This window comes from Podarcis muralis, chromosome 9, assembly GCF_964188315.1.
Source record: "Podarcis muralis chromosome 9, rPodMur119.hap1.1, whole genome shotgun sequence".
Taxonomy (NCBI): domain Eukaryota; kingdom Metazoa; phylum Chordata; class Lepidosauria; order Squamata; family Lacertidae; genus Podarcis; species Podarcis muralis.
Window position 1 is genome coordinate 12,961,684 of NC_135663.1, and position 27,313 is coordinate 12,988,996.

Genomic DNA, 27,313 nt, shown 5'->3' on the forward strand with positions numbered 1-27,313 from the left:
TTTAGCATGTAAAAGGAGAAAAGAATTCCATGACTTCTTACAGGAGAAAAGTTAGCACAAATAATAGGAAAATAGTGTTGTTTTCTTAAAGGAAGATTTGACCGGGAACAGAATGCGATCTTTTTCTAATGAAGTTTTGAGAGTCCTCCCCACACATGTCAAAAATACATGCAGATGCATTCCAGCTGTCACCTGCTGTTCTGCTGAAAGTCTCTTTTTAGTGGCAGCATTTCATGAGGCATTAAATATTGATTGCAATCTCTCTGTTTGGGTACCTCGGGTCTGAAATGGCAATTTGTTTGATGAATAGCCATCTGCTTTTATTGCATCTCTCAGTGGCCTTTTGTAGGTTTATTGTAATGAAGTGAGGGCCAAATAATTTCTTGTCAGAATGCCAATGGTAATTTCTCCAACTTGAGCACTGATTCCTGTTCTGCATTAATGGTCTTTCGGATAATCCATTAAAACTGATCAAAATGAAAACGATACTGAGACTGCCTAATATTGCCCAATATTGCTGTGACTGGTGCCTGTGTTTCCATGGCTCTGATTGGCACTAAAAGGAAAAATACAGTGCTAGTAGCAGATAAAGTCCATTTGAAGCCACCACCCTTTACAATTAATCCATCCCACTTCAGTTTTTACTTAAGGTGACATTATGTCTGCAGTGATGGTGCACATATAGTGATGCTATAAAGCAAACTGTTGTTACCAGGCTAAGTCAGTTTGGACGAGGGCTGGAATGGCTAAAATTGCATGCAGCCTGGGTTAAGACTGCATGCAGCTAGGAATTTCTGAGAAAAAATTAAACAGCTGTGCTTAAGAGCTTCCTATTATCGTTTATGAGAAAGGCAAAGTGGAGAGCATGCATGCAAAAGAACTGAATGGAAAACTAAAAAAATAATTAGGGGAAGGTCCTGGATTGTGGCCAATGCATTGGAATCCCCCTGCTCCATTGCGCAGTGACACTCACAGTGGTGCCATATGTTATGGTAACACAGCCAAAATACTAAAAAACCCCCACCAAAAACAAAAAGGATAGATGGACTGGAAGATATCATCGCTGAGCAGCTCTGCTGGAAAACAACAAAATGCTTCTATGCTGTGTTGATCTTATGTTGCTCTTGTTGTTGTTTAGTGGTTTAGTCATGTCCGACTCTTCGTGATCCCATGGACCAGAGCACGCCAGGCACTCCTGTCTTCCACTGCCTCCCGCAGTTTGGTCAAACTCATGTTGGTAGCTTCGAGAACACTGTCCAACCATCTCGTCCTCTGTCATCCCCTTCTCCTTGTGCCCTCCATCTTTCCCAACATCAGGGTCTTTTCCAGGGAGTCTTCTCTTCTCATGAGGTGGCCACAGTATTGGAGCCTCAACTTCAGGATCTGTCCTTCCAGTGAGCACTCAGGGCTGATTTCCTTAAGAATGGATCGGTTTGATCTTCTTGCAGTCCATGGGACTCTCAAGAGTCTCCTCCAGCACCATAATTCAAAAGCATCAATTCTTCGGCAATCAGCCTTCTTTATGGTCCAGCTCGCACTTCCATACATCACTACTGGGAAAACCATAACTTTAACTATACGGACCTTTGTCGGCAAGGTGACGTCTTTGCTTTTTAAGGTGCTGTCTAGGTTTCTCATTGCTTTTCTCCCAAGAAGCAGGCGTATTTTAATTTCGTGACTGCTGTCTCCATCTGCAGTGATCATGGAGCCCAAGAAAGTAAAATCTCTCACTGCCTCCATTTCTTCCCCTTCTATTTGCCAGGAGGTGATGGGACCAGTGGCCATGATCTTCGTTTTTTTGATGTTGAGCTTCAGACCATATTTTGTGCTCTCCTCTTTCACCCTAAATCCTAGATGCCGCAAGAGTTTTTGAGGTCTCAGTTAGCTTGTGAATTTGCGGGACTTGAAAGTGGCTGGAAAATGCTGAACAAAAAGTAAATAAATAAACAGACAACTTGGGTCACCCATGAGTCCAAAACCGGAGGCGCTGCAGTCTGTATTCCCTTTTAGCAGGTCTGCTGTCGTAATGTAGATATGCGCCACCAACACTACAGAGTGTTGAAGAGGTTACTTTCCATGCAATTTCAAGAATCAGCTGCAAGACTTACTGAGCTTGTCTTTTTTCATCGTCCCGAGCCAGGGTGGCCACATAACCCGCAAGGTATGCCTGGAGTTCTTCAAATGTCCCAACTGTTTGACTGAAGGTTCTGCAGAACAAAAGGAATGAACCAACATGGAAGATCATTGCTAGGAGTGACGAGAACACATTTTCGTCAGTTTGTCTCTCCCCCCCCCCAATTAAATATACCACAGAAGTATCTTTGATTTCTACTTAGATCTCGTTAGCCAGACATATGGTAATGAATAAAAACGCCCAGAGATAATTGCTGTGTTTGAACGGAACAGCTTCAATGGGCAAACACTGCATGAGGCTGCAATACACACAGGCACTGAAAAACCTGGTTGTCATATTGATACATATGCTGTTATGGGGGATGACATTGTCTTGTGCTGTATAAGTGATAAAGGGGAGCCACATCGGGGTCAAGGCATCCTCCTTTGCTTGTCCCCGTGCTAGTTTAAGTTTGTTGGTTAAATGTTCTAGTAGGGCAGTTTCTCATAAATTTTGGTACCAGCTGTCTATGTTCACTCCTGATAGGACCTTCCAGAGTCTAGTTGTAATGTGTTAGGAACTGGGCAGAGGAGAAATGGTGGAGACTGCCTCCTCCTTCCAGGGAGGAGGAGGAGGAAGGCAGTATAGATTTACAACAGGGGTTTGAGGGAGGTCACAGCTCAGAGGCAGATGAAGGGGAAAGTTGGGAAATTGTGGGCGAGTCAGAACAGCTGGCTGACATGTTGTCACTAGAAAGCATTCAAGACCCACCATCTACCAGAACCCGGTGGGCCTTAAAAGTAGGAGAGCAAAGAGCTCAAAGACAGAGGGCACTTAGCGGCACCCATAGAGGAGGTGATGATGATGATGAACAAGGAAGTGGGAGAGACAGGAGGGTGGAGATTCATTTGGGACAAGGCCATTATCCAAGAGGCTTGGTTCTAGAGCCTCTCTCTGTAAAGTTTGGGGGGGGGGAAAGGACCGTAAGAAACTTTCCCTTGCCTTTATACTTCCCTGGGCAACCAGCTCACAGTATCCTGACATGATGTTTCTAGCTGCTGAGAGTAAGTGACCTATGAGCTCCTTGTCATGTGTATGTGTGTTGTTGCCTTGGGAGATATTTAATAGGGCTAGTTCTGGAGTTACATCTATTGCAAAACCGTACACAAACACGCTGTGATAGAATGAAATAACATTAGCCCTCCACATCTCTCTCTCCCCACTTTCTTTCCCCCACAACCGCATGGTGTCTATGACAGTACTGTCTCATAGCAAATGTAATCAAACCGTGAAAAAGACTCCATTAATTGAAAATGGAGATGCTGTTTTCCTTGTTTATGTGCTTGTTTTTGTAACACAAGAAAATATTTAATAAAAACCAATTATAACGAAACAAAAAACCTGATTGCACCTGCTTGAATGCAATTATAGGAAATTAACACTCTGTGACAGTCCTTCACAACTTCTGACCCACCAAGCTGAACTCACATCACCACACTATGTAGCGTGGCCCACAGGGAACTTCATTAACCTATATTTGCTGACTGCGAAAACAAGAGCGGTTTGACAAGAAACAGGCAGAGAATGTTGTGTCAGAAAGAGAGAGAAAGAAAAAGGATGGTACAGAGAGAGAGAGAGAGGCAGACAGACAGACAGACAGACAGACAGACAGACACGGAGAGGTACGAGGATGGAATGGGGATGTTTCCAAACTGTCGCTATTTTCAGATGGGACTGGCAAACTCAGGGTGTGCGATTAAAGTTGATTTGAAGAAATGAGCAGTTTGTGGATAAGCAGTCTTTTAGGAAACCCCATCTCCCACGAATGATTTAGCACACTGGCAAACTCAGGTTGTGGAATTAAAGTCTATTTTGTGCTCTTGTGCAACAAACCTGAACATTTTGTGATAAGGACAGGGGTGGGAAAATGCATTGGAAAAAGTGAGATAACATTTGCTTGAGTCAACATCATATAACTCATCCCGCAAACGAATGAGAATGAATGCTCAGTAAATAGCTGACATCCTCAAATGTGCCCACACTTTGTGCAAACAAACCAGGATGGATGTTTGGTAAACAGGGCGTCTGGGACAGGCAGGAGAGAGAAGACGGTGGCAGAGAGAGAAAAGGGACTTAGTGGAAGTTACTTATTTCGGATATGATCCAGGAATCAACTTTTGTTGGACTCTTAATTTTCACTGATTTTGAAAGGTATGAAGTATGTGTTTAAATCTCTCCTACAAAGAACAACAGGACTTTCTGCGCCTTTAGTAGGGATGTCAGAGAATTGCAACAAAACCAGAAACGGAAGTGAAAATTCTTGCAGTCTGTGTGTTCGCCTGTGCTCAGGAATGGAAATCAGCCGAGTGTGTGCAGTTTGTAATTGTTCGCATCGTTGTTGCTGTTTTCTCAAACAACAAGTAGTTACTTAGTTGTTGTTTTTTAAAATCGTTTTGCTGTTTCATTTGCGTTGAAGTAAAAAGTTACCTAAGCTACATCACTTCACATCAAATAGCAGACAAATAACTAAATATTTAGCGGAAACCAAACTGCAGCAGAATGGAAGCAGCGCTAATTGTGCCCCGAGAAGAGAAGACTGAGCAGTGACATGATAGCCATATTCAAGACGGAGCGAGTTTGTTTTCTGTTGCTCCAGAGCAGGGGTCAGCAACTTTTTCAGCAGGGGGCCGGTCCACTGTCCCTCAGACCTTGTGGGGGGCCAGGCTATATTTTGGAAAGATGAAAAAATGATGCAAGAGCACAAGGAGCCCCGGTGGCTGCTCACCTGTGTCTTGTGAGTGGTAGGGGCTGGCAGTGGCGGCGGTGGAGGGATGATGAGCGGCGCATGACAGGGCTCCGGAGAGGGGCTGGCTACTTAAAATGGCGGCCACTCGAGCGCTGCTGCTGCTGGCAGCAACAAAGCCCAGTCCCCTTCCTCCTCTAGGCAGGGCAGGGAGAAGCCAGGAGGAGGGAGGGAGGAGTAGGCAGTGGTGGCGCCTTGAGAGGGAGAGGGAGGGAAAGAATGTGCACGTGCTGGCGATCCATGCGGCGATTCCCAGACCATCCGTGGGCCAGATCCAGAAGGCAATTGGGCCTGATCCAGCCCACAGACCTTAGTTTGCCTACCCATGTTCCAGAGGATAGGACATGAAGCTATAGATTCATATGACAAGAAAGGAAGATTCTGACTAAACATTAGTAAGAACTTTCTAATGATAAGAGCTGTTTGACTGTGGGCAGCACAAAGTCACAAAGATGCCACTTACTCTCTGTCTATGACCAGGCACTCCACGTCGTTTTCGTCAGCAATTATATTAGCAGACCTGACGTCGTCACTGCAAGCGGAAATAAATCAAGGCATTACACTGTCTAAATTGTTCTGTCCAATACAGAGATATTAAAAAGTGGCGTATTAGATGTCAGCTTGCGTACAGTTATCAGAAGTGGTGCATGAGGAGGACGGAACAGCAGGACAGATCTCCCAGAGGTGCTGAGCTCAATATGAAAGGGATGAGGTGCAGTGGTGGCAAGGTTACGGGAACCCTGGGCTGGCAGTGGCAGCCTGCAGGAGCCCAACGGCGCCAACCCAAGCTTCTGCAACCTCACAGATGCCTTGCTCCATCCCTGTCAGGGCCGTCTTACCCATAGGTGCTCGGGGTGTGGGGCACCCAGGCACCGGGCTCTCAGGGGCGCCAGGCCGAGAGTCTAGAGCCCAAGACTTGAGTTCAAGGAAGAGCTTGCCCGTCGATTGGAGCGCCACAGTGGGCTCTTCTGCTGCAGGCAGTTCTGCGCTGCGAGTTCGGGGGCGACCGAGCCAGTGAGACGCTGAGGTGGCCATCTGACTCCGCCCTCCTGAGCACCTGGGACTGGGCAACCTGGGGGCTTGGATCTTTGCACCCCAGCGCTGCATATGCTTAAGACAGCCCTGACCCCTGTCCCAGTGAACACAGCACCGGTGGGGTGCTGCTCATCTGCTCCCCACCCTCCCGTCATGGATCATAGTGGAAGCTAAAACATCATTTATTTGATAACAGTTTATATACCGCTTCATTGTAGAAAAAAGACCCTCAAATCACAACACTTGAATACAACTGAAACTGAAGAGACTCAGGCTGCAAGTTGTGGGAGGATAAATCAGTGGGGGAAATGGGCAGCACAAATATTCATTCTTTTAATTTTAATTTTTTTAATAATTTTTATAAATTTTCCATTTAAACATATATAATCACATCATTAGTATCCATTTTACTTCTTGGCTCTTTAAAGCCTGTCAACTTCGTTCCCTCCCGCCTCTTGACTTTCAAAACTAATCTTTATATCACAGCATTTTACATGTTTCCCAGTTCTAATATAACTCATTACAAAATACCTCGCAGTTTAAATAAATATAGAAAGGTAAAATGTTTCTCATTACAAGTCTTCAGATAACCCTACTAGTGTTGTCAATTGCTTACAGTGATCTTTCAAATATTGTATAAATTTACTCCAGCCTTTTTGGAATACTTGATCGTGCTGGTTTCGGATTTTTCCCGTCAGCTTCGCCAGTTCTGCAAACTCCATCATTTTCATCTGCCACTCTTTTTTCGTTGGTACTTCTTGTTAAATATTCATTATTTTTATGGCAAAATGGTTAGTCAATTTCCCCCTTAGGATTGTGCTTACGACTCATATTCCCAAGTCCTGCTCCTGAACTCCTCAGCCACCCCACATCATAAACACTTTTAGATGCAAATGTGAATGCTAGCGATTTTTAAAAGCAATTTCCAACTCACCTGATCAGGGCCTTTTCCCCGAAGTAATCTCCTTTCTGCAGCGTTTTAATGAGCTGAGACTGTGTCTGACCTTCTGCAGTTTGGGTAACCTTAACCTAGGATTTGGAGGGCTACATGTTACACAATCACTTGTCAAACGCAAATACAATGATACCAAGGCCACGTTCGCACCGTACATTTAAAGCACCACGGTACCACTTTAAAAAGTTGTGGCTTCCCCCAAAGAATCCTGGGAGTTGTAGTTTGTTCAGGATGTGGAGATTTGTTAGGAGACCTCTGTTCTCCTCACAGAGCTACAATTCCCAGAACTCCTTGTGAAGCAGGCTTGAGAGTTAAACCACTTTGGGAACTGAAGTTCTGTGAGGGAAACAGGGCTCTCTTCACAACTCTCGGCACCCTTAACAAACTAAAGCTCCCAGATTTTTTTGGGGGGGAACCCAAGTGCTGCTATTGTGCTTTAAATATGTGGTGTGAATGTGGCCACAGTTGTTTCATCACCCATACAATTTATCATCCTAGTTTATCAACAAGAACCACCATTCTTGAGCTGGGCTACTGTTTAGAGTTCTTTGTCAGGTTAGGGTTGTTGCTGTTATTGCTATTAATTTTTGGTATCTGTAATTTAGATCTTATTATGATTGATGTGGAAACTGCTCAGTTTGGTCGTGCATCTCCTGATGTTTTATTTATTGTTTATGACTACTGTTGTTATGTCGTAATTATCTATTACAACTATATACAGTGGTACCTCAGGTTACATACGCTTCAGGTTACAGACTCCGCTAACCCAGAAATAGTGCTTCAGGTTAAGAACTTTGTTTCAGGATGAGAACAGAAATTGTGCTCTGGCGGCGTGGTGGCAGCAGGAGGCCCCATTAGCTAAAGTGGTGCTTCAGGTTAAGAACAGTTTCAGGTTAAGAACGGACCTCTGGAACGAATTAAGTACTTAACCTGAGGTACCACTGTATTGCAAAACATATAACTATACTGGGAAGAAACGGGATTCTGCAACCTTTAATGCATTTTTCCACCTCAACTTCCCACTTGACCAGCTCATTTGTCTGCATAGTCAGACAGTCACTTTTTGCAGGATTGAACTGCTATATGCATTATTAACAGGCTGAGTGTTTGATTTTGCCTCATTATTAAAAAAGAATAAGTTATCACAGAGCCGGGTGACCTAAAAATGTTAAGCCTTTGGAGCAGATTTCTTAAAAGGAAAGCCTACTTCGTTTTGGACTTCTTCGTTTAGGGAAGATTTGACTATGGGGAAAGGGGAAACATGGTAGCCATGTTTTATAATATTATGTATGGCGTGAAGAAAGCTGAGAGCAACTTATCTGATGATATAACAACTTGGGGTCATTCAGGAAAGACAAAACAAAACACTTGTTTTACATGAGGCATATTTGTTCATAAAAAATATTTATATACCGCTGTATCATAAAAGTATACCACAGTGCTTTGCCACAATATAAAAACATAAAACCAGATAATAAAATCATAACTAGTTGAAAGGGGGGGGGGGAACAAGTGAAAAGGAAAAGGAAATTAAAAACAGACTTCAATAGACCATTGTGGGGGGTCTACTCTAAACTGCCTGCATAGCCCATAGATTGGATTTGCTGGCACAGAATACTGTGCTGTCCACTGCAAAAGGTGGCTTTAAAAAATGATGAGAAAAATAAAGGAGGATATATCTCTTGATATCCACTAGTCATGATGGCTTAGCAGCTATTCACGCCCTGCTTGTGAGCTATATGGAGCAGGGGTCGGCAACCTAAGGCCCATGGGCCACAAGTGACCCACAGGGGTCATTTTACCGGTCCATGAGCCACCCCGAACCAAGCTGCCTGCTAGGCGAGTCCCCATGTGCTGCACTAAATGGGCGCAGCGCGGCACAGGGACTCGCTTTTGCAGCGCTGGAAATCGCTTCTGCGCATGCGCAGATGCTGGAAATCGTGTCTGCGCAAATGCCAGAAATCGTAGGTTCAGGCACTCACATGCGCCAGCGATCCAGCCCACAGAGGGGGCTCTGAGGCAGTGAACCAGCCCAGGCAAGGTAAGCCTTGCCAACCCCTGATATGGAGGCTTCTGATCAGCCACTCTCATAACCAGGGCACTGGATTTGATGGACCTTCGATTCATCCCAGCAGAGATCCTCTTGTGTTTTAAAATAGGCTTGGGAAGCCAGTAGCCACATAGATGCCATTTGTTGATGAAATATACTTGGAGTCGAAAGTGGATTTCATGCTCTTTATTCAGGTCATAGTGGTGAGGAGGAATGGAAGTTCCCCCAGGATGTCTGCTTTATATACATTATTTACGCAATGGGCCCCACGTGATTGGCTAATTCCGAGATTCATCTGTAGGCCAATCAGGTTGCGGATTCACTTCCACCTGCAGCTGGATTGGGTGGCTCCTGTGGACCAATCAGACTGCTGCATTCTGAATTCTATTGTTCTAGGATCAATCAGACTGCTGCCTTTTGGGTCCTATTCACCATCCCATGCTGACTGAGGCTGATAAGAGTTCATCAGCACCTGAAATGGCACAGGTTCCCTAGCCCCCCCCCCACTTTTAAAAAAACAACAGCATTTGATTGTAGATTGGAACCCACCAAACACAACATGATGAAATATCTTACAGGAAGCCCAATCCGTTCCCAGATTTGCCAGCTCCCAGATTCAATAAGCAAATCGCCTGAGATGTGCCCAACACAGACCGATTCCTGCCAGCACACATTTGCTTGCTTTCTCTGAGCGAACTGCAGACGTGTTTATCCCTGGCGCTTGCCAACTGGTAACACGCCATCTGTGTCTATTCCGGCATGTCGGCTGAGCTGCTCGTTCCCCGATAGTTAACACATAAATGTTTTTTTGATTAAGTCCCTTAGCCCTCGGCGTTTAAAAAAAAGGAAATATTTTGTTCTGTTTTTCAAATGAAGTTTTTGAAGGCTTTGGCTGGACTCCACAGTTATCTTAAAAGGTAAAGGGACTCCTCACCATTAGTTCCAGTCATGACCGACTCTGGCGTTGCAGCGCTCATCTTGCTTTATTGGCCAAGGGAGCCGGCATACAGCTTCTGGGTCATGTGGCCAGCATGACTAAGCCACTTCTGGCGAACCAGAGCAGCACGCGGAAATGCTGTTTACCTTCCCGCCGGAGCGGTACCTATTTATCTACTTGCACTTTGACGTGCTTTCAAACTGCTAGGTTGGCAGGAGCAGGGACCGAGCAACAGGAGCTCACCCCGTCGTGGAGATTCGAACCGCCGACCTTCTGATCGGCAAGCCCTAGGCTCAGTGGTTTACACCACAGCGCCACCCGCATCCCACAACATACATATTTAAATACATATTTTATACATGTGTATTATATATATGTATTTTGAATACAGGCAACTACTAATTTGTGTGGGGGTTATGTTCCAAGGCACTGCACTTAGGGGATATTGCCTACCTTTGAAACACCATGGAAAAAGCCTTAAAATGCTCTGTTCCTGTCTCATCCTACCCCACCACATTCTGCCCTGTTCCACCCCTTTTTGTGATGTTTGTGTGACCTTTGGGGTCATTTCCAGGTTTGGTGTGATGTGCATGTGCCTGAAATCATCGCTGCCTGAGCATATTTTAAGTATTCATTTCTAGAACTATTTCATCCTAAAATACACATTTTTATTGTTAGGATATTTCCGTTCCACCTTAAAAGGGAGCAGGCTGTGAGTCACAGAGTCTGCGTATTTCCTGTTGCAGGATGTTTATGTTTGCTATTGCTTTCGTTTTCTCTGTTCTGTGCTTGAACGCTGAAGCAGACGGTCATGTCTTTTCTTTGTTCTGACCAACATTGAATAAACTGTAAATATGCTCTCCTTAACAGGGACGCGGGTGGCGCTGTGGGTAAAAGCCTCAGCGCCTAGGGCTTGCCGATCGAAAGGTCGGCGGTTCGAATCCCCGTGGTGGGGTGCGCTCCCGCTGCTCGGTCCCAGCGCCTGCCAACCTAGCAGTTCGAAAGCACCCTCGGGTGCAAGTAGATAAATAGGGACCGCTTACTAGCGGGAAGGTAAATGGCGTTTCCGTGTGCGGCTCTGGCTCGCCAGAGCAGCGATGTCACGCTGGCCACGTGACCCGGAAGTGTCTCCGGACAGCGCTGGCTCCCGGCCTATAGAGTGAGATGAGCGCACAACCCTAGAGTCTGGCAAGACTGGCCCGTACGGGCAGGGGTACCTTTACCTTTACCTTTATGCTCTCCTGCTGTGCATCTTTTGCTGTGTGGATTCTGCTGAAAGAATGTGCACCAGCCTAGGAATGTGGCAATCTATTTCTAAGGCTTTGTGTCGCTAATTGCTGATACTGCGTGACTGCGTGACTACGGGAGGTCGATGGATCGTCCAGCAGCCGGCTTGGGGGCTCAGATGGATGTTATTTCCCTGGCAGTATCCCAACATTTTTATGTTCTTTGGTAGACTCTTTGAGCAGAAAAGTGTTTTGCGGAATTCACAGAAATCCAAAGGATAGTTATGTTTAAAATCTGTGTATTATTGGTGCACAAGCTGCAAATTTGATTGGTTGGCTTAAAAAGGAAGAGTAAACCAAATTCTCCTCCGCCCCTAACTGTGACCTTCATTTCAGCATCACTCAAGTCCTTGGAAGAGGCAGAACAGTCATCTGTTGTGATTGCAACCAAACCCTTGCTCCTACCCTTTGCTCCTACCCTTTGGCAAATATACCTGTGCATTTTCAGCGACAACTTACCTTCCCTTTGGATATAACAAAGAAGGTGCTTCCTTCCTCTCCCTCCCGAATAACATAATCACCTTTGTCATAGTATTCCTAGGGGACAGAAATAATGCAGATTATAAGAGGATGTAGCAACACATTCAGAGCCTTCCAGGGGCCGAAAGGGGGGGGGGGACACACCAGCATTTTACAGAACATTGTCAAGCGTGTAGGTTTTAATATAGACAATTATTTAAATTAGTACCAATCCCCACAGTTCAGATTCAGATAAAAAGGTTGAATTATTCAGTCTGCTTAAGGCACAGGTGGATTGGGGTATACACCTCTCAAGCAGGGATAATCGCAGTGTTACGTAACTGAAAACTTCCTTGCAGACTTCCTGCAACTGGACAAAAGAATGCTTCTGAGGAGGTAAGATCATGCAAATTCCCAAGAGGCTACAGCTGCTGATAGTGGCGGCTGGACAAGGATCAAGCATCCAGCTCAACAGCCTGCATTTTCTTTGCAGCGAGATGCTATTCTTTTGCATTGTAGCAATACCACTGTGACTTAAAGGTTAGGGAGGTGTAGCTGGGCAGGGTGTGACCTGGGGCAAATCATCGGATTTTTCGCTCCATAAGACAAACTTTTTTCCTCCTAAAAAGTAAGGGCAAATGTCTGTGCGTCTTATGGAGCGAATGTGTGGTCCTTGGAGCCGAATTGCCCAGGGAGAAAAAAAGATTGTGCTTTTTTTTTTTTTTTTTTTTTTTGAAAGAGGGAAGGGTGTGTGGAAATGAAACCGCTGAGCAGCTGATTGGCAAGCGATCAGGAGGGAGATAAGGGACGCTAGTGATAAAGGAGGCTGCCTGGGAGGGGGGAGGTAAAGACAGCGAACTTGCAAGGAGAGCAGACAGGAATATCAAAACAAGCAATGAGGAGAGAAATTAGAAGAAAAGGAGGAGCAAAAAACTGCTCCGGCTAAGGAAAAGACGCTAAGGCAAACAAGAGGGAAGGGGGTGTTGAAACGAAGCCGCTGAGCAGCTGATCGGCAAGCGATCAGGAGGGAGATAAGAGACGCTAGCGATAGAGGAGGCTGCCTGCGAGGGGGGAGGTAAAAGCACATGGATTCTCAGGATTTTTGCATTGGGTCAGCCAAAATTCACATAGCATGTCCATGGTTACAGGGAACCAGGCAGAGGGCCTTCTTGGTAGTGGCGCCCGCCCTGTGGAACGCCCTCCCATCAGATGTCAAAGCGATAAATAACTACCTGACATTCAGAAGGCATCTTAAGGCAGCCCTGTTCAGGGAAGTTTTTAATCTGTGATATTTTACTGTATCTTTGGTTTTTATGGAAGCCGCCCAGAGTGGCTGGGGAAACCCAGCCAGATGGGCGGGGTACAAATAATAAATTATTATTATTATTATTATTATGGCTACAGCCTGCAACAACAACAAAATCACACATCCACTGTTTCTGTCAGAATATTTTTTTCTTGTTTTCCTCCTCTAAAAACTAGGTGCGTCTTATGGTCAGGTGCGTCTTATGGAGCGAAAAATACAGTATGCAGGGCAGCCTATTATGAAGGGGAATTGCATAAGAAGGGCACTGCTGGCTCAGCATCCTGTTCTCACTGTGGCTGACCAGATACTCATGGGAAGCCAGAGTGCACCTAAATGCAATGTGATGGCAGTGGGGATGAGAGCTTTCCTTTCTTCCCCCAGACTCCAAATGCTCTTATGTAGCACCCCACAAAGATTCATCCAGACTACTTCCTCCTTCCTGGCAGACACTCCTCTCCTCTCTGCAAAAATCTCACCCTTCATTAGCATTATCCCCTCCTGCCTTGTTACCTTTAAAAGTCAACCTTTAAATAAGAACCTGAGTCACCGTTGGCTGCCGTCCCTGGAAACCTTCAAAGTGGAGGTGTAAGAGAAATACAGTGGCAAAAATGTGTGTCTAGGCAAACAGACAGTATGAGCTTGTTTTGGCCTCAGCTCAAATGCAGCCGCCTTGAGAAAAATGGCACATGAGGTTGACAGAAGCAGTAGATGGGATTTTTATTCTGCATCCAAACAGCTCAGTAGCTCACTAATACGGAGAGGTAAGGTAAAGGTAAAGGGACCCCTGACTATTAGGTTCAGTCATGACCGACTCTGGGGTTGTGGCGCTCATCTCACTTTACTGTCAGAGGGAGCCGGCGTTTGTCTGCAGACAGCTTCCGGGTCATGTGGCCAGCATGACTAAGCCGCTTCTGGCGAACCAAAGCAGCACATGGAAACGGCGTTTACCTTTCCGCTAGAGCAGTACCTATTTATCTACTTGCACTTTGATGTGCTTTTGAACTGCTAGGTTGGCAGGAGCTGGGACCGAGCAATGGGAGCTCACCCCGCCATGGGGATTTGAACCGCCAACCTTCTGATCGGCAAGTCCTAGGCTCTGTGGTTTAACCCACAGCGCCACCCGCGTCCCATACGAAGAGGTAGCATCTTTCTTTGGGGCTATAACTCTCCCCAGTCCTGGCCAACATGGCTGCTCTGGCGGCAGCTGATGGGAGTTGTAGTTCCTAATATCTTTCAAAAATCTCAGGAATTGATTATGATTTCTGTTATGTATTCAGTGGTCTGTGTTTGCCTGAGCTTGAGTCTGCACTAAGGATTCTGATCCCCTGTGTTCTGATTGGATACATGATATCCAATCACAGAACATTTCAGGATTTGGACCTCTGCCATTGGCCCTTAAACTCTGAGTTATGATTCGCAGCTTGGAAGTCTAGACAGCCAATCATGTTGGGAGTGGGAGTGGCCTAGGCCTTCAGAAATGTATATAAGCAGTTGCTTTGCCCCTGTTGCCCAGTTCTGTTAGTTCAATAAAGGTTCTTGCTGTTATCACTGTGTCTTGCCTCGTGGGAGCCCACCTACACTTCAACTTCCCTAAAAAGTATTCAGAACCGCCAGTATTGTTAGGGCTGTTTGTGTGGTTTGGCCAGCCCTACAAACAGTCTGTGCCAGACTATTGTTCTGATGGAGGTGTTGCCAAATGGAAGGAGTGCATTGTGAACCTTGAAAGAAATTCAGATCGCTCATGATAAGGCATTAGCAAAAAAAAAAGGGAAAGAAAGGAAAGAGGGGGAGGCAGGTATCGACGATCAGACAAAGGCTGAGCACGGATCCTGCTCAAAATATTTTGAATGTCTCTCAAATTACATTTCCTAATCCTCGCCAAATCACTCTGCAACACTCTTCTGCAGAAAAAAAGTTCCACTGAAATTAAACGGCACATTTACCTCCAAGTAATATATCTCAGGATTGGAGATATAAAGCGCTAAATGAGATCCATTTCCTGCTCATTTGTTCTACCGGAGAATAAAGCCATATACTTGCAACGCCATAAAGTGTGCATTAAACCAATATGCCCAGAGCTGTTCACACATAAAACTGCCTGCTCATTTACAGTGACAAATACATAAGCAAAAGCAAAGAGATAAAAAGCCTACTAATAATTTTAGGTTTCAAATAATTATTCCAGTTGCAAGATCATTGTTATATTTTATATCCAGAGAAGGAAAACTGAGTAGTGTAGAGAAAAATCTAGCATTTGTTCTAGACAGCTCTGTACAGCTTTTATCAGTCGCTATCGCTACTTCATTAATTCTGGTTACTTGATAGACAGAGGAGGAAAGGCTGGCTTCCATAAGTTTCATCACAGCAAGTATTTCGTTACAGATAATTGCCATAATGTCAAGAGCTATTTTAAGCGCTCCTTGGGGCTCGCACGCACAAAGTCTTCTTGGAACAGCAAAATCCACATGCTTTTTGCCGCAAGCGATGTGATTTGGGGGTGTTACTGACCGCATCCTTGCGATACATTTAAAACAGCAGAATTCCACTTTAGCTTTCTATCATGGCTTCCCCCAAAGAATCCTGGGAACTGTAGCTTGTTGATGGTGCTGAGAGTTGTTAGGAGACCCCTATTCCCCACACAATGCTACGATTCCCAGAATTCCCTGGGAAGAAGGATTGATTGCTAAACCGCTCTGGGAACTGCAGCTTTTTGAGGGGAACAACTCTTAACAAACTGAGGTTCCCATGATTCTTTGGGGGAAGCCATGATAGTTTAAAACCAGGAACCTGGCAGAGGGCCTTCTTGGTGGTGGCGCCCGCCTGCCCTGTGGATCGCCCTCCCATCAGATGTCAAAGAAATAAACTACTATCTGACTTTTAAAAGACATCTGAAGGCATCCCTGTTTAGGGAAGATTTTGATATTTGATGAATTATTGTATTTTAATATTTTGTTGGAAGCCAGCCAGATGGATGGGGTATATATAAATAAATAAATAAATAAATAAATAAATAAATAAATATTATTAAAATTGTATGGCACTGCTCTTGATATATGATGTGGATGTGGTCACTGTCTGAGAAACACAAGCCCGTAATATGGTCATTTTTGTGATGACACTACAATCAGCTAAAAACAGATTTCCCACACCGTCAATCATCACTTCTTTGTGCAACTGTAATTTTTGAAATATTCCCCAATGTTAAAAACAACAGCTCTGGGTATAGAAAATTATCATAACTAACTAGGCTTAGCTGTCCTACTACCATGCTGACTTTCCAGTGCCGCAGGTAAGACATAGTCTTGCTCTTCTGGAATATTTGGTGATTTTAGTTAAAGTTCAGCCACTTGGCCTACTGTTCTATACCCGCTTATTAGGGAGCGTGTCCCACCCCCGAGTAAACATATATAGGAATAGACAGCAAAATCTGCCCATTTCCCATGCGGCAATGAGAGCTAAACCAATTAGTGCCCTTGAACTCTTGATCAAAATGTTTTTGATCCAATGGAGGCATCCACTAACAGAAGAGGAGTATTTTTCCAATCTTCCCTTCCCCTGGCCCCCCATGCCACCTTCTATTGAAAGTGTAGCCCACTTTCTATCCTCTTCCAGAGGGTCCCCTCAACTCTCTGGAGCTGATTTTCCAGAGGCACTGCAGGATCAAAAGCCCTTTGGTAGAGCACAAGGGCACCAGCTGAATTCTGCCAGTTACTTAAAGTGGATGTGAATCTACAACACATTATTTTATACCACGTAATCCCAGGTTAACTGCTGTCTGTCATACAGGATTTTTCCTGAAGCTTTAAAACAGAATACAAGAGATCTCATTGGAAGCCCATGCCACTGGGTATAAAACTACTTACCACTTCCAAGCAGTCTATAATCTTTGTCAGTTTATCTTCAGGTAGATTCTTCAGCAGAGAAACACTTTGAAAGATAAATGTCAAAGGATTGCATTTAATTCAACTTGTATGTAGAGTTTCAACTCCTATACACAGTTTCAGCTTTCCTGTTGTAGACATTTATTGTCGGAGTAGCTGAGTTCTTTTTAGTTATTGTTACGTTTTAGGGTTCTTACAATCGAGTGGTGTATAAATATTATGACCTAAATAAAATGAATGCTTCTCCCAATCCAAAAGGATATTATCCATGATAACTCTCAAAACAGAAATTATCCGAGCAAGTGAATGATGCTCAGATAGGGGGTACTGATATAAGGCTTAGCAGTAGCACAGGAGAACCAATGTGAGCTAAATAATTGAAAATATACCCCTGAAAAAATGTGTTCTTCAGTGCTTTCAGCACCATGTAGTTATAATGGAATATTTTGTTATTATTTAAGTTACCTGCTTCCAATTCAGATATGCTGCTAAATAGTTGTGACAGAAATAAGAGCTCTACTGAGGTTAAAAGGCAAAAGGGACCCCAGACCATTAGGTCCACTCGTGACCGACTCTGGGGTTGCGGAGCTCATCTCGCTTTACTGGCTGAGGGAGCCGGTGTACAGCTTCCGGGTCATGTGGCCAGCATGACTAAGCCACTTCTGGCAAACCAGAGCAGCGCACGGAAACACCATTTACCTTTCCGCCGGAGCGGTACCTATTTATCTACTTGCACTTTGACGTGCTTTTGAACTGCTAGGTTGGAAGGAGCAGGGACCGAGCAATGGGAGCTCACCACTAAGGTTAGTTGCATGTTAAAAGCAAGTGTGCTTAATCTTGCCCTCTTATTTGGGAGGGACAAGCTAACATCACATGTAATTTGGCCCTGAAATTCTCTTCCCTGCACAAGCCCACACACTCTTGAAATGCAGCCCTTCAGCTTTGAACTATATACACAAGGAGCAACACAGAAGAACAGCTGACTTGACCCAAAGCTGAGACTGTCCCAGAAGGCCTGCAGACTCCATCTTGGTAGTCAAGATAATCCCAAAACTATTTGGTAGTTATAAGAATGAGCTCATATATAAGTTTATATTCACTTGTGTGGATATATGCTAATTGACTTGCTTTGGTGCTATGCTTATCTGGGGGTCCTGGAATGCTGGGCTCTTGTACGCCTTGGATAGTTGCCACTTATGCCCTGATGGTAAGCTCTGGCCAAGCTGACGTATGTTGATCTTTGTATAAGTAATGTACAGTGGTACCTTGGTTCCCAAACGGCTTAGTTGCTGAACAAATCAGCTCCCGAACGCCACAAACCCAGAAGTAAGTGTTCCGGTTTGCGAACGTTTTTTGGAAGCCAAACGTCCAACACAGCTTCCGCTTGAATGCAGGAAGCTCCTACAGCCAATCGGAAGCTGTGCCTTGGTTTTCAAATGGTTTCAGGAGTCAAATGCACCTCTGGAACAGACTAAGTTTGAGAACCAAGGTACCACTGTATACAGTGGTACCTCGGGTTACATACGCTTCAGGTTACATACACTTCAGGTTACAGACTCCGCTAACCCAGAAATAGTACCTCAGGTTAAGAACTTTGCTTCAGGATGAGAACAGAAATCGGGCAGCGGCAGCGTGGCAGAAGCGGGAGGTCCCATTAGCTAAAGTGGTGCTTCAGGTTAAGAACAGTTTCAGGTTAAGAACACACCTCCGGAACGAATTAAGCACGTAACCAGAGGTAACACTGTACACATTTGCCTGGGTGAGGGCAAGTCGCAACAACCTCTCCCTGTTGCAGTGTCCGTGCTGTGTCTGTAAAGACAGTGAGGCTCTGAATGTTTTGTTGTAAGTTTACACCTTTCTTTAATAAAGCACTAGAGCTAGTCATTCTGGCATTTATGACATCCTTCTTTGGTATCTCCGCATCAAACCACTCGCTTAGGTTCTCCTTTGGGCCTGTGGTTCAAAACACCAGCCCATCTGAATCAGATCTGATCATATCTAGATCAGATATGGTAGAGGATAGCTCAGTTAGCAGAGCATTAGATTCTTGATCTCAGCACTGTGGATTCGAAGCCCAGATGCCCACAGGAAGCCCCTGAGCAAAACCTGAGGGCAACAGCACTCTCCTTACTTGCGATTTCCAGCAACTGGTATTCTGAAGCATACAATGGAAGGAGAGCATTGTCACTGCAAATAGCCACTGATAGCCTTTCTATCTCTGAATATAGAGCCACACAGGTTGTGGGCTACAAGAGAAAATCAAAATACCTGCAAGAAATCTGGCCTTCTAATACAATTTTTAAGCTGATTTTAATACTGTACCATTGTGTTATAGTAACCTGCCCTAAGGCCAGCAAGAAATTCTGTAAATAAAATTTTCTCAGTCAGCAAGGCTGCTCTCAAGACATATTGCTGTGTCTGCCTCATTGACTTTATTTACTAAATATAGATGTAATTGAAATCTGTAAATGTCCATGGCAGACTTGCAGATACTTCACCCACAATCAGTGAGGCATTAAGTGGGTACTTGATGTCAAAGCAGCTTGCAGTAAGGAATTAAATAAAAACATTCAAATCTGAATTGCTAGAGAAGTTTTACTTGGCAATCTGTTCCAAGGCTCTGCCATCTAAAAACAAGAGGATTGAATGACTGACTGATAATCTTGGATCTCTGCTTATTTTCAATAATATACAGTTGGGCTTCTTCCAGATAACCTGTTTATTGAACATTCATCCAGGTTCGTTTGTAGGGAGTTGAGACAATGTGGACTATTTAATGTAGGGTTGCCGTATTTTGAAGAGCAAAAAAGAGGGCACATTTGCCAACTTCTACTTTTAACTATGGATCACTGTGACAACTCTTATTTTACATACCCATGAAAAAGAGGATGTGTCCTGGAAAAAGAGGACATATGGCAACCCTAATTTAATGAGCATTCATTCTGATTTGTTTGCAGACAGGTTAGACAATGTGTCAAAGCAAGCATTGATGCACTATCCAGTAAATTTCCCCATCAATTTCATTTTCACAAAAAGTCCAATATTTGTGGGGAGAAGGATTTTTGTGCAAGACGTCCCAATAAACTGTAATTGTGCATTATGTGTCTGAATCCCACCCCAAAACAGCAGCAATCTGGAAGTGCTGCCAAGCTAATTTAATGTTATGAGCATAATCTTCCCCCTGAGCTCCACCCTTTTCTGCCATTGCCCCGAGGATGAATTCAGAAGCAATCACTTCTGTTTTTCATTAACCATAGCTTGCCATATCATCTGAGTACAGTGGTACCTCGGGTTACATACGCTTCAGGTTACAGACTCCGCTAACCCAGAAATAGTACTTCGGGTTAAGAACTTTGCTTCAGGATGAGAACAGAAATCGTGCTCCGGAGGCACGGCGGCAGCAGGAGGCCCCATTAGCTAAAGTGGTGCTTCAGGTTAAGAACAGTTTCAGGTTAAGAACAGACCTTTGGAACGAATTAAGTACTTAACCCGAGGTACCACTGTAGTTTAGGAAGCTGGCATTTTTTCATTGACCACAGTTAAATTTAACCACAGTTTAGGGTTCAGATGACACGCTAAACAGTGGTTAATCTAAAACAGAATTGGTAGCTTCTGACTCCCTCCTCACAGCCATGGAAAGGCTGCAAGCTCAGGTCAAGCTAGGGGATTCTCCTAATGCTAAACCACAGTGTAGCATCATGCCTAAATGAAGTCAATGTATCTAAATTCACCAGACCCTCCCCACTAAATGCAGCAATAATTATCTGTCTATCCTGAGAAAACAAGCGTATGTGTTGTTTACCTTCTGAGGAAGTTTTTGTATTGTTCATGCCTTGCTTGTGCTGTCCTCCTCATTATATTCTGGAAAACCTCTCTGTCTAATGCCCATGTTTTCACGCTGGTGACAGCTTTAGGAACAAGCGGGGAAGAAAAGCAAAATTAAGAAGCTAAACCATTCTACAGCATACAAAAAATCACCCAGGTACACCCAGTGCAAATCCACCGAAATGAGCACATTGACTGAGGTTCTTCGTGAAACTGAGAATGCATTCACACTCACAGTGGGATTTTTGTATCACCTTCTCCTAGCAGAAATTGTCAGCGAGGGAAGCTGCAACCAGCGGCTTCACACCTCGCTGGTGTGATGATATGATTTTGCACAGCAACTGCTCGTGTTTCACCCTGGACGATTTCTATTCCAGGACAGCTTATAAATGTTGTAAATGAATAATTGGCATTCTCAGCAGGATTTCATAGTAAAGAACTAACAATAGCTCAGAGTCTTCCAAGGGGACAGATCCAAGGTGATGCATCCCAGATTTTGTGGGACTGCTAGTCCCATCATCTTTGATTGCTGAGTGAGGCATATGGGAACTGGAGTACAACAAAATCTGGGAGGCACCACAATAGCTACCCCTGAGTTAGAGTGCCAGGATAAGGAAAATAGTGTTCAAGTGGGTGTCAGGTGTCAGAGGATCCAATCCCCACAGCAGGTTGCCAGGAATGGATAAGACAAGGAAAGTTCTTACCAACTGCTTTTTAGTCAATATTCACAGAGAGAGGCTTAGAAATGCAGCCTCTTGGGATAATGGTATTCCTCCGAGTAAAGCTCCAATCCCCTTCTCTCCTAACTTCCTCAATGCAGAGAGATCTGGATTGGCTCCCAGTACGTTTCTGAGCACAATTCAAAGTGTTGGTGCTGACCTTTAAAGCCCTAAACGGCCTCGGTCCTGTATACCTGAAGGAGCGTCTCCACCCCCATCGTTCAGCCCGGACACTGAGATCCAGCACCAAGGGCCTTCTGGCGGTTCCCTCATTGCGAGAAGTGAGGTTACAGGGAACCAGGCAGAGGGCCTTCTCGGTAGTGGCACCCGCCCTGTGGAATGCCCTCCCGTGAGATGTGAAGGAAATAAGCAGCTATCCTATCTTTAAAAGACATCTGAAGGCAGCCCTGTTTAGGAAAGTTTTTAATATTTAATGCTGTATTGTTTTTAACACTCTATTGGGAGTCGCCCAGAGTGGCTGGGGAAACTCAGCCAGATGGGCGGGGTATAAATAATAAATTATTATTAATTATTATTATATTCGTCAACAGCACCACCACCCCTATGGTTGCCGCTTAGGGCCATCTGTCTCCAAGCCCTTTGCTCTCCTACTTTTAAGGCTCACCAGGTTCTGTGAGATGGTGGGTCTGGAATGCTTTCTAGTGATAACATGTCAGCTAGCTGCTCCAGCTCTGCCCCCTCCGCCTCTCCCATTATTTCCCAACTTTCCCCCTCATCTTCCTCTGAGCTGTGACCTCCCTCAAACTCCTGTTGTAATTCAGAACTGTCTCCTTCTTCTCTGGAAGCGTCAGGCTGGGGAGGTGGTCTCCACCATTCTTCCTATGCCCAGTGGCCTTTGTCCATTCTCTGACCCCCAATCTAAGTTGCCACATAGGGTTGCTGTGGGGCAGAGATGGATTTAGAGCAGTATGAGCCCTGCAGCCACACCGGGTGTGCAGCCAAGATGGGTGCATCCTCAAAGCCTGGTAAGTGGGTAAACACTTGTCCAGCTTCAGGAAGGAGCCATTAGGGCTCTGGCAGGGTCCTAGAGTCCTCCTTCATCCTTCCCAAAACCAGGCAAGTGCTTACCTTTGGGAAGGAGGTAGGAGGGCTCTAGGATCCTCCCAGAGCCTCATGCCTCCTTCCCAAAGCCCAGCTTAAGCTGGTGCCACAAGGGCTGGGGGTAGGGTGTCAAATGCACAAGGTGGTATATTACCATAGCTGTCAATGTTTCCCTTTTTTAAAGGGAAATTCCCTTATTTTGAATAGGATTCCTCGCAAGAAAAGGGAAAAGTTGACAGCTATGTATATTACCACAGTCCACCCCTACATGGGGAAGGATGAAATAGCCCCTTGGTATTTTGCTCTTGAGCTTTTCAGAGAAAGAACAAAACATAAACCAACTGACGGTCCTTCTTATTAATACTGTGGAGAATATTTCTTTCTTATATGATAATGACTCTTGCCTGAATGAAGGATAGAGAGGTGTGTGTAGAAAGTGGCCCATTGTACAAAAGCAAAATTGACACTTATTGCTCAACCCATTTTTGCCTCTGGTGTTGCTCGCCATTGGAGTGTGGCCCTTGGAACATCGCCCAGAAGGTAAGCTGTCCCCTAATCTCAATCCCGCTGCAATATGTATGCATGCTATTAAATACAAATACACCCCCCCCCCTGAAATCTTCAGACTTCCCAGAAGTTAATAACATCCGAGTTGTGCTTAGGATGCTAAGGAGAAACGTTGACAAAGGCTCCTAATTAACATGCACCAAAAACTGCTCAAAACCTGACCTGGGGCTGTAACGAGATGACAACTCAGGAGCACTTCGTAAAAAACAAACGAGAATCAAAATAGAAAGTGGTCATGGCAGATAAACTAATCTGCATGGTGCTGCCTCTTGTATGAGATTAGCAGAAATTGTTCCGTGCCGCTTTTCTGAATATGAATTGCGTCTGATCAACACGCGAAAAGATCCTCAGGGCCTGCTTTTTCCCTTCAAGAATCTAACTAGGCTTCTGGAGCTAGGAGTTCTGGGCCAATGCATTGACCAACTGGCCAGAGAAGGGAACTGTTGCTACTTCAGAGCAGACAGTAGGAACCTCTTATTGGAACTCACATATCCAAGAGTGAAAATGATGCACCAATCAGATCCCTCTGTATGTAACACCCCCAGATCTTGTTTGGGAACATGTCATGGGAAACTACTGGGATGTTTTCCCACACCTATTAGATTAGCCTCTGCCTGCCTGACACATATATTTGTCCGTCTGCCTTCCCTGATTAGGGACAGAGCCAAAATTTGATTCAGTTCGATTCAGTTCTCATTTAAAGGTAAAGGTAAAGGGACCCCTGACCATTAGGTCCAGTCGTGACCGACTCTGGGGTTGCGGCGCTCATCTCGCTTTATTGGCCGAGGGAGCCGGCGTACAGCTTCCGGGTCATGTGGCCAGCATGACTAAGCCGCTTCTGGCGAACCAGAGCAGCACATGGAAACGCCATTTACCTTCCTGCCAGAGCAGTACCTATTTATCTACTTGCACTTCGTGCTTTTGAACTGCTAGGTTGGCAGGAGCAGAGAGCAACGGGAGCTCACCCTGTCACAGGGATTCAAACCACCGACCTTCTGATCAGAAAGTCCTAGGCTCTGTGGTTTAACCCACAGCGCCACCTGCGTCATTTAAAGGTGAATCCACCTAAATCACACTTCCCAAAACAATGCACGAACTGAAACACTGCCGGTCTTCAAAATTTGCACTCCTCTGAATTTTGCAGAGCAGTTCTCCAGCCAAATAATGCGTACTAAAATGCATATGTTAATTACATATAAATGCATACATTACTGAAAATGGCATGCAAACGTGCATTATATTAGAGAAAATATTAACATTCCCTAATATTTATTAGGGAAAATATACTTTGCACAAATGTGCATATTAGAGAAAACTGCATCAAAAAAAAAGGATGTGCTGGGAGAAATTTGCACTAGAATGCTGATGAATTTTCAGGAGGACTTAAAAAAATAAATAATAATTTGGAAACTGAGGTGGAAATGTGGACTGAAAAACTGAGAAATTGAAACTGACAGATTTGCCCATCTCTAGCCCTGATCTACCTTGTTTTGCCCTTTCACCCACGAACTGCTGCTCCAGTTTTGGAATTCCATTTGCTAAATCCCCTCACAACTGCTTGTTCCACCACCCTCAGCTGCCCAAGGCCTCACAGCCATAGCTAGAGACGACCAGATGGTGTGCTTCAGAATCTCTACAGCAGGGATGGGGAACCTGGGGTCCTTCAGCTGTTGTTGGACGACAGCGAGCTGACTATTGGTCATGCTCACTGGTGCTGATGAGAGTCCAACAACATCTGGCTCCTCATCCTTGCCGTGCAGCATCAAACCCAAAGCTGCAGGTTTTGTCTCACAAGAGTCCTCCATGGCCACTGTACGGCTCTTCTCTGTTTGTCTCCTCATCGCCACAGTCTCTTCTATCAGGAAAGAGCAGCCTTGGGAGGATTGCTTTTCTGCTTTTGCAAAATTTTGAGGGATTAAGTGCACACACCTTTCACCGAGGCCGTCCTTGTGCAGTTGTACAAAATGGCCAGCTCCCCAAACGCTGTCCACACAGGAATCGAAGAGAGAAGTTTGTTTTGCTGAAAGACTTCCAACCTGCCTTCTGCGGGGAGAAAAAGACAGCATCAAAAATGGTGTGCAATTTTGCTGACGGTTCCTACAGTCACTTTTATATAAAACATAACCGCCCCCAAAAAAACTCCATGACAGCCAGGTAATCTAATATCTGAGCTAGTACTTGTGTTAGTGTGAACTATCCCTAGCAGTTTAGAACTGGGAACTTAGAATAAACCTCAACGGATTTTTAAGCCTGCAGCTTAAAACCCCTACATGAGTTTTACACCGTTTTCAATATATACAGCAAGATAAATTACAACCTCTCCATGAAGATTCTGCTCTGGGCAATTTCTCTTACACCTTTTTTTATATATTCATTGAAAAATGGATTTTATTAGAGTTAACAATATTTTACCGCCTTCTGCATCCAAAACTTTATTCCTCATTTCAGCTAACGGCAAGATTTCATGTGCAGGTGATCTCTGAACATGGCTGTACGTTTCTTTGCTGCAATTGTTTCCTTCGAGGCTAAAAAGTCGAATATATCACAAGCACACTGTCCACAAAGTAGCTATTTTGCTAAACATTAAACAATGGTTCTAATATTGGAGGAGCCAGTGGAAATTAGAGGCGAATCTTTTTTTAGGAGGAAAGGACAGCTTTGCTCTTAACGCCATGTTCAGGGGAGCTATTTCCTCCCTAGTATTGATTTCACTGGGTTAATTAGGAGTAACTCGATTCAGCTATCGACTCAGCTAGAACTATGGCAGTGTTAATTGCACCAAAGGTCAAACCAAATGTGACGCCAGCAACCATGTTTATTTAAGCACACATCTTGGCAAAGTGTGCCTGCCTGCATGCCTCATTGTGAATGTCAAAGTGGGGTATAGGGGTGAGGGAGCTGAATCTGCCCCACAGTCTCACCCCAGACATTTGCCTTGCAGTGCAGCTTAGTTGCCATATTGTAAAAAGAGGAGCCCTGCAGGATTAGCCATTGATATGCTCCAATGGCAGAGTGGTGCATGCTCTAGTTATCTCTCGCTTGTACTACCGCAATGCGATCTACGTGGGGCTACCTTTGAAGGTGACCCTAAACTACAACTAATCCAGAATGCGGCAGCTAGACTGGGGACTGGGAGAGGCCACTGAGACCACATAACACTGGTCTTGAAAGACCTACATTGGCTCCCAGTACATTTCCGAGCACAATTCAAAGTGTTGGTGCTGATCTTAAAGCCCTAAACAGCCTCAGCCCAGTATACCTGAAGGAGCATCTCCACCCCCATCATTCAGCCTAGACACTGATGTCCTGCTCCAAGGGCCTTCTGGCGGTTCCCTCACTGCGAGATGTGAGGTTACAGGGAACCAGGCAGAGGGCCTTCTTGGTAGTGGCAGCCAACCTGTGGAACGCCCTCCCATCAGATGTCAAGGAAATAAACAACTATCTGACTTCTAGAAGACATCTGAAGGCAGCCCTGTTTAGGGAAGTTTTTAATGTTTGATGTTTGATTGCTTTATTATTAATAATAATAATATTCAGTTGGGAGCTGCCCAGAGTGGCTGAGGAAACCCAGCCAGATGGGCAGAGTATAAATAAATAAATTGTTATTGTTATTGTTATTGTTATTGTTATTATTTAGAAGCTCACAAGCAGGCTATGAGCACAACAATGGATTGGGGTGTTGGGAAAATCTGAGCTATGGCTTCTCAGAAGTAAAAGTAAGTGCCACTGAATTCAATGGGGCATACTCTCAAGTTACGCTGGGTTGTACATGACTAAAGTGACAGTCACAACATACAATTAAAGTACTACAGCTGTAGTTTATTAAGGGTGCTGACCCCTGTTCCCCTCCCAGAGCTACAATTTTATGGAATCATAGAGCTGTAGAGTTGAAAGGGATCCTGAGGGTCATCCTAGCCCAATCCCTTGCAATACAGGAATCTCGACTAAAGCATCCTTGACAGATGACCATCCAACCTCTGCTTGAAAACCTCCAAGGAGTCCATTCCACTGTCAAACAGCTCATACAGTCAGAAAGTTTTCCCTGATGTTTAGTCTGAGTCTCCTTTCTTGCAATTTTCCGGGGTGGGGTTTAAGAATCAAATCCCCTTCACAGAGAACTCTGGGAACTGAGAGGGGAACAGGGGTTTCCTTATAACCCTCAGAAACCTTAAACCACGGCTCCCAGAATTCTCTGGGGAAAGCCAGGGCTGTTCAAATTGCTACTGTAGTGCTCCGAATGCATGGTGTGAATGTGGCCAAAGACAGGTGAATGTGATTAAGCAATTACTCCGGTGCGGTGTAGTGCCTAAGAGTG

The 27,313-nt window shown here is 44.8% G+C and overlaps 1 protein-coding gene across 1 annotated transcript in view; it reads right to left on the bottom strand.

The window, feature by feature from the left end:
• Positions 1-27,313, bottom strand: part of PRKG2 (protein kinase cGMP-dependent 2) — a 60,217-nt gene that overhangs the window by 12,882 nt on the left and 20,022 nt on the right. Inside the window, exons 4-10 of the mRNA XM_028744438.2 lie at positions 24,928-25,041; positions 20,628-20,733; positions 16,808-16,871; positions 11,639-11,716; positions 6,886-6,980; positions 5,380-5,448; positions 2,109-2,207 (exon numbers count right to left, since the gene is read on the bottom strand). Of these exons, the coding sequence (XP_028600271.2) occupies positions 2,109-2,207; positions 5,380-5,448; positions 6,886-6,980; positions 11,639-11,716; positions 16,808-16,871; positions 20,628-20,733; positions 24,928-25,041 (625 nt within the window). The remainder of the gene's footprint in view (positions 1-2,108; positions 2,208-5,379; positions 5,449-6,885; positions 6,981-11,638; positions 11,717-16,807; positions 16,872-20,627; positions 20,734-24,927; positions 25,042-27,313) is intronic.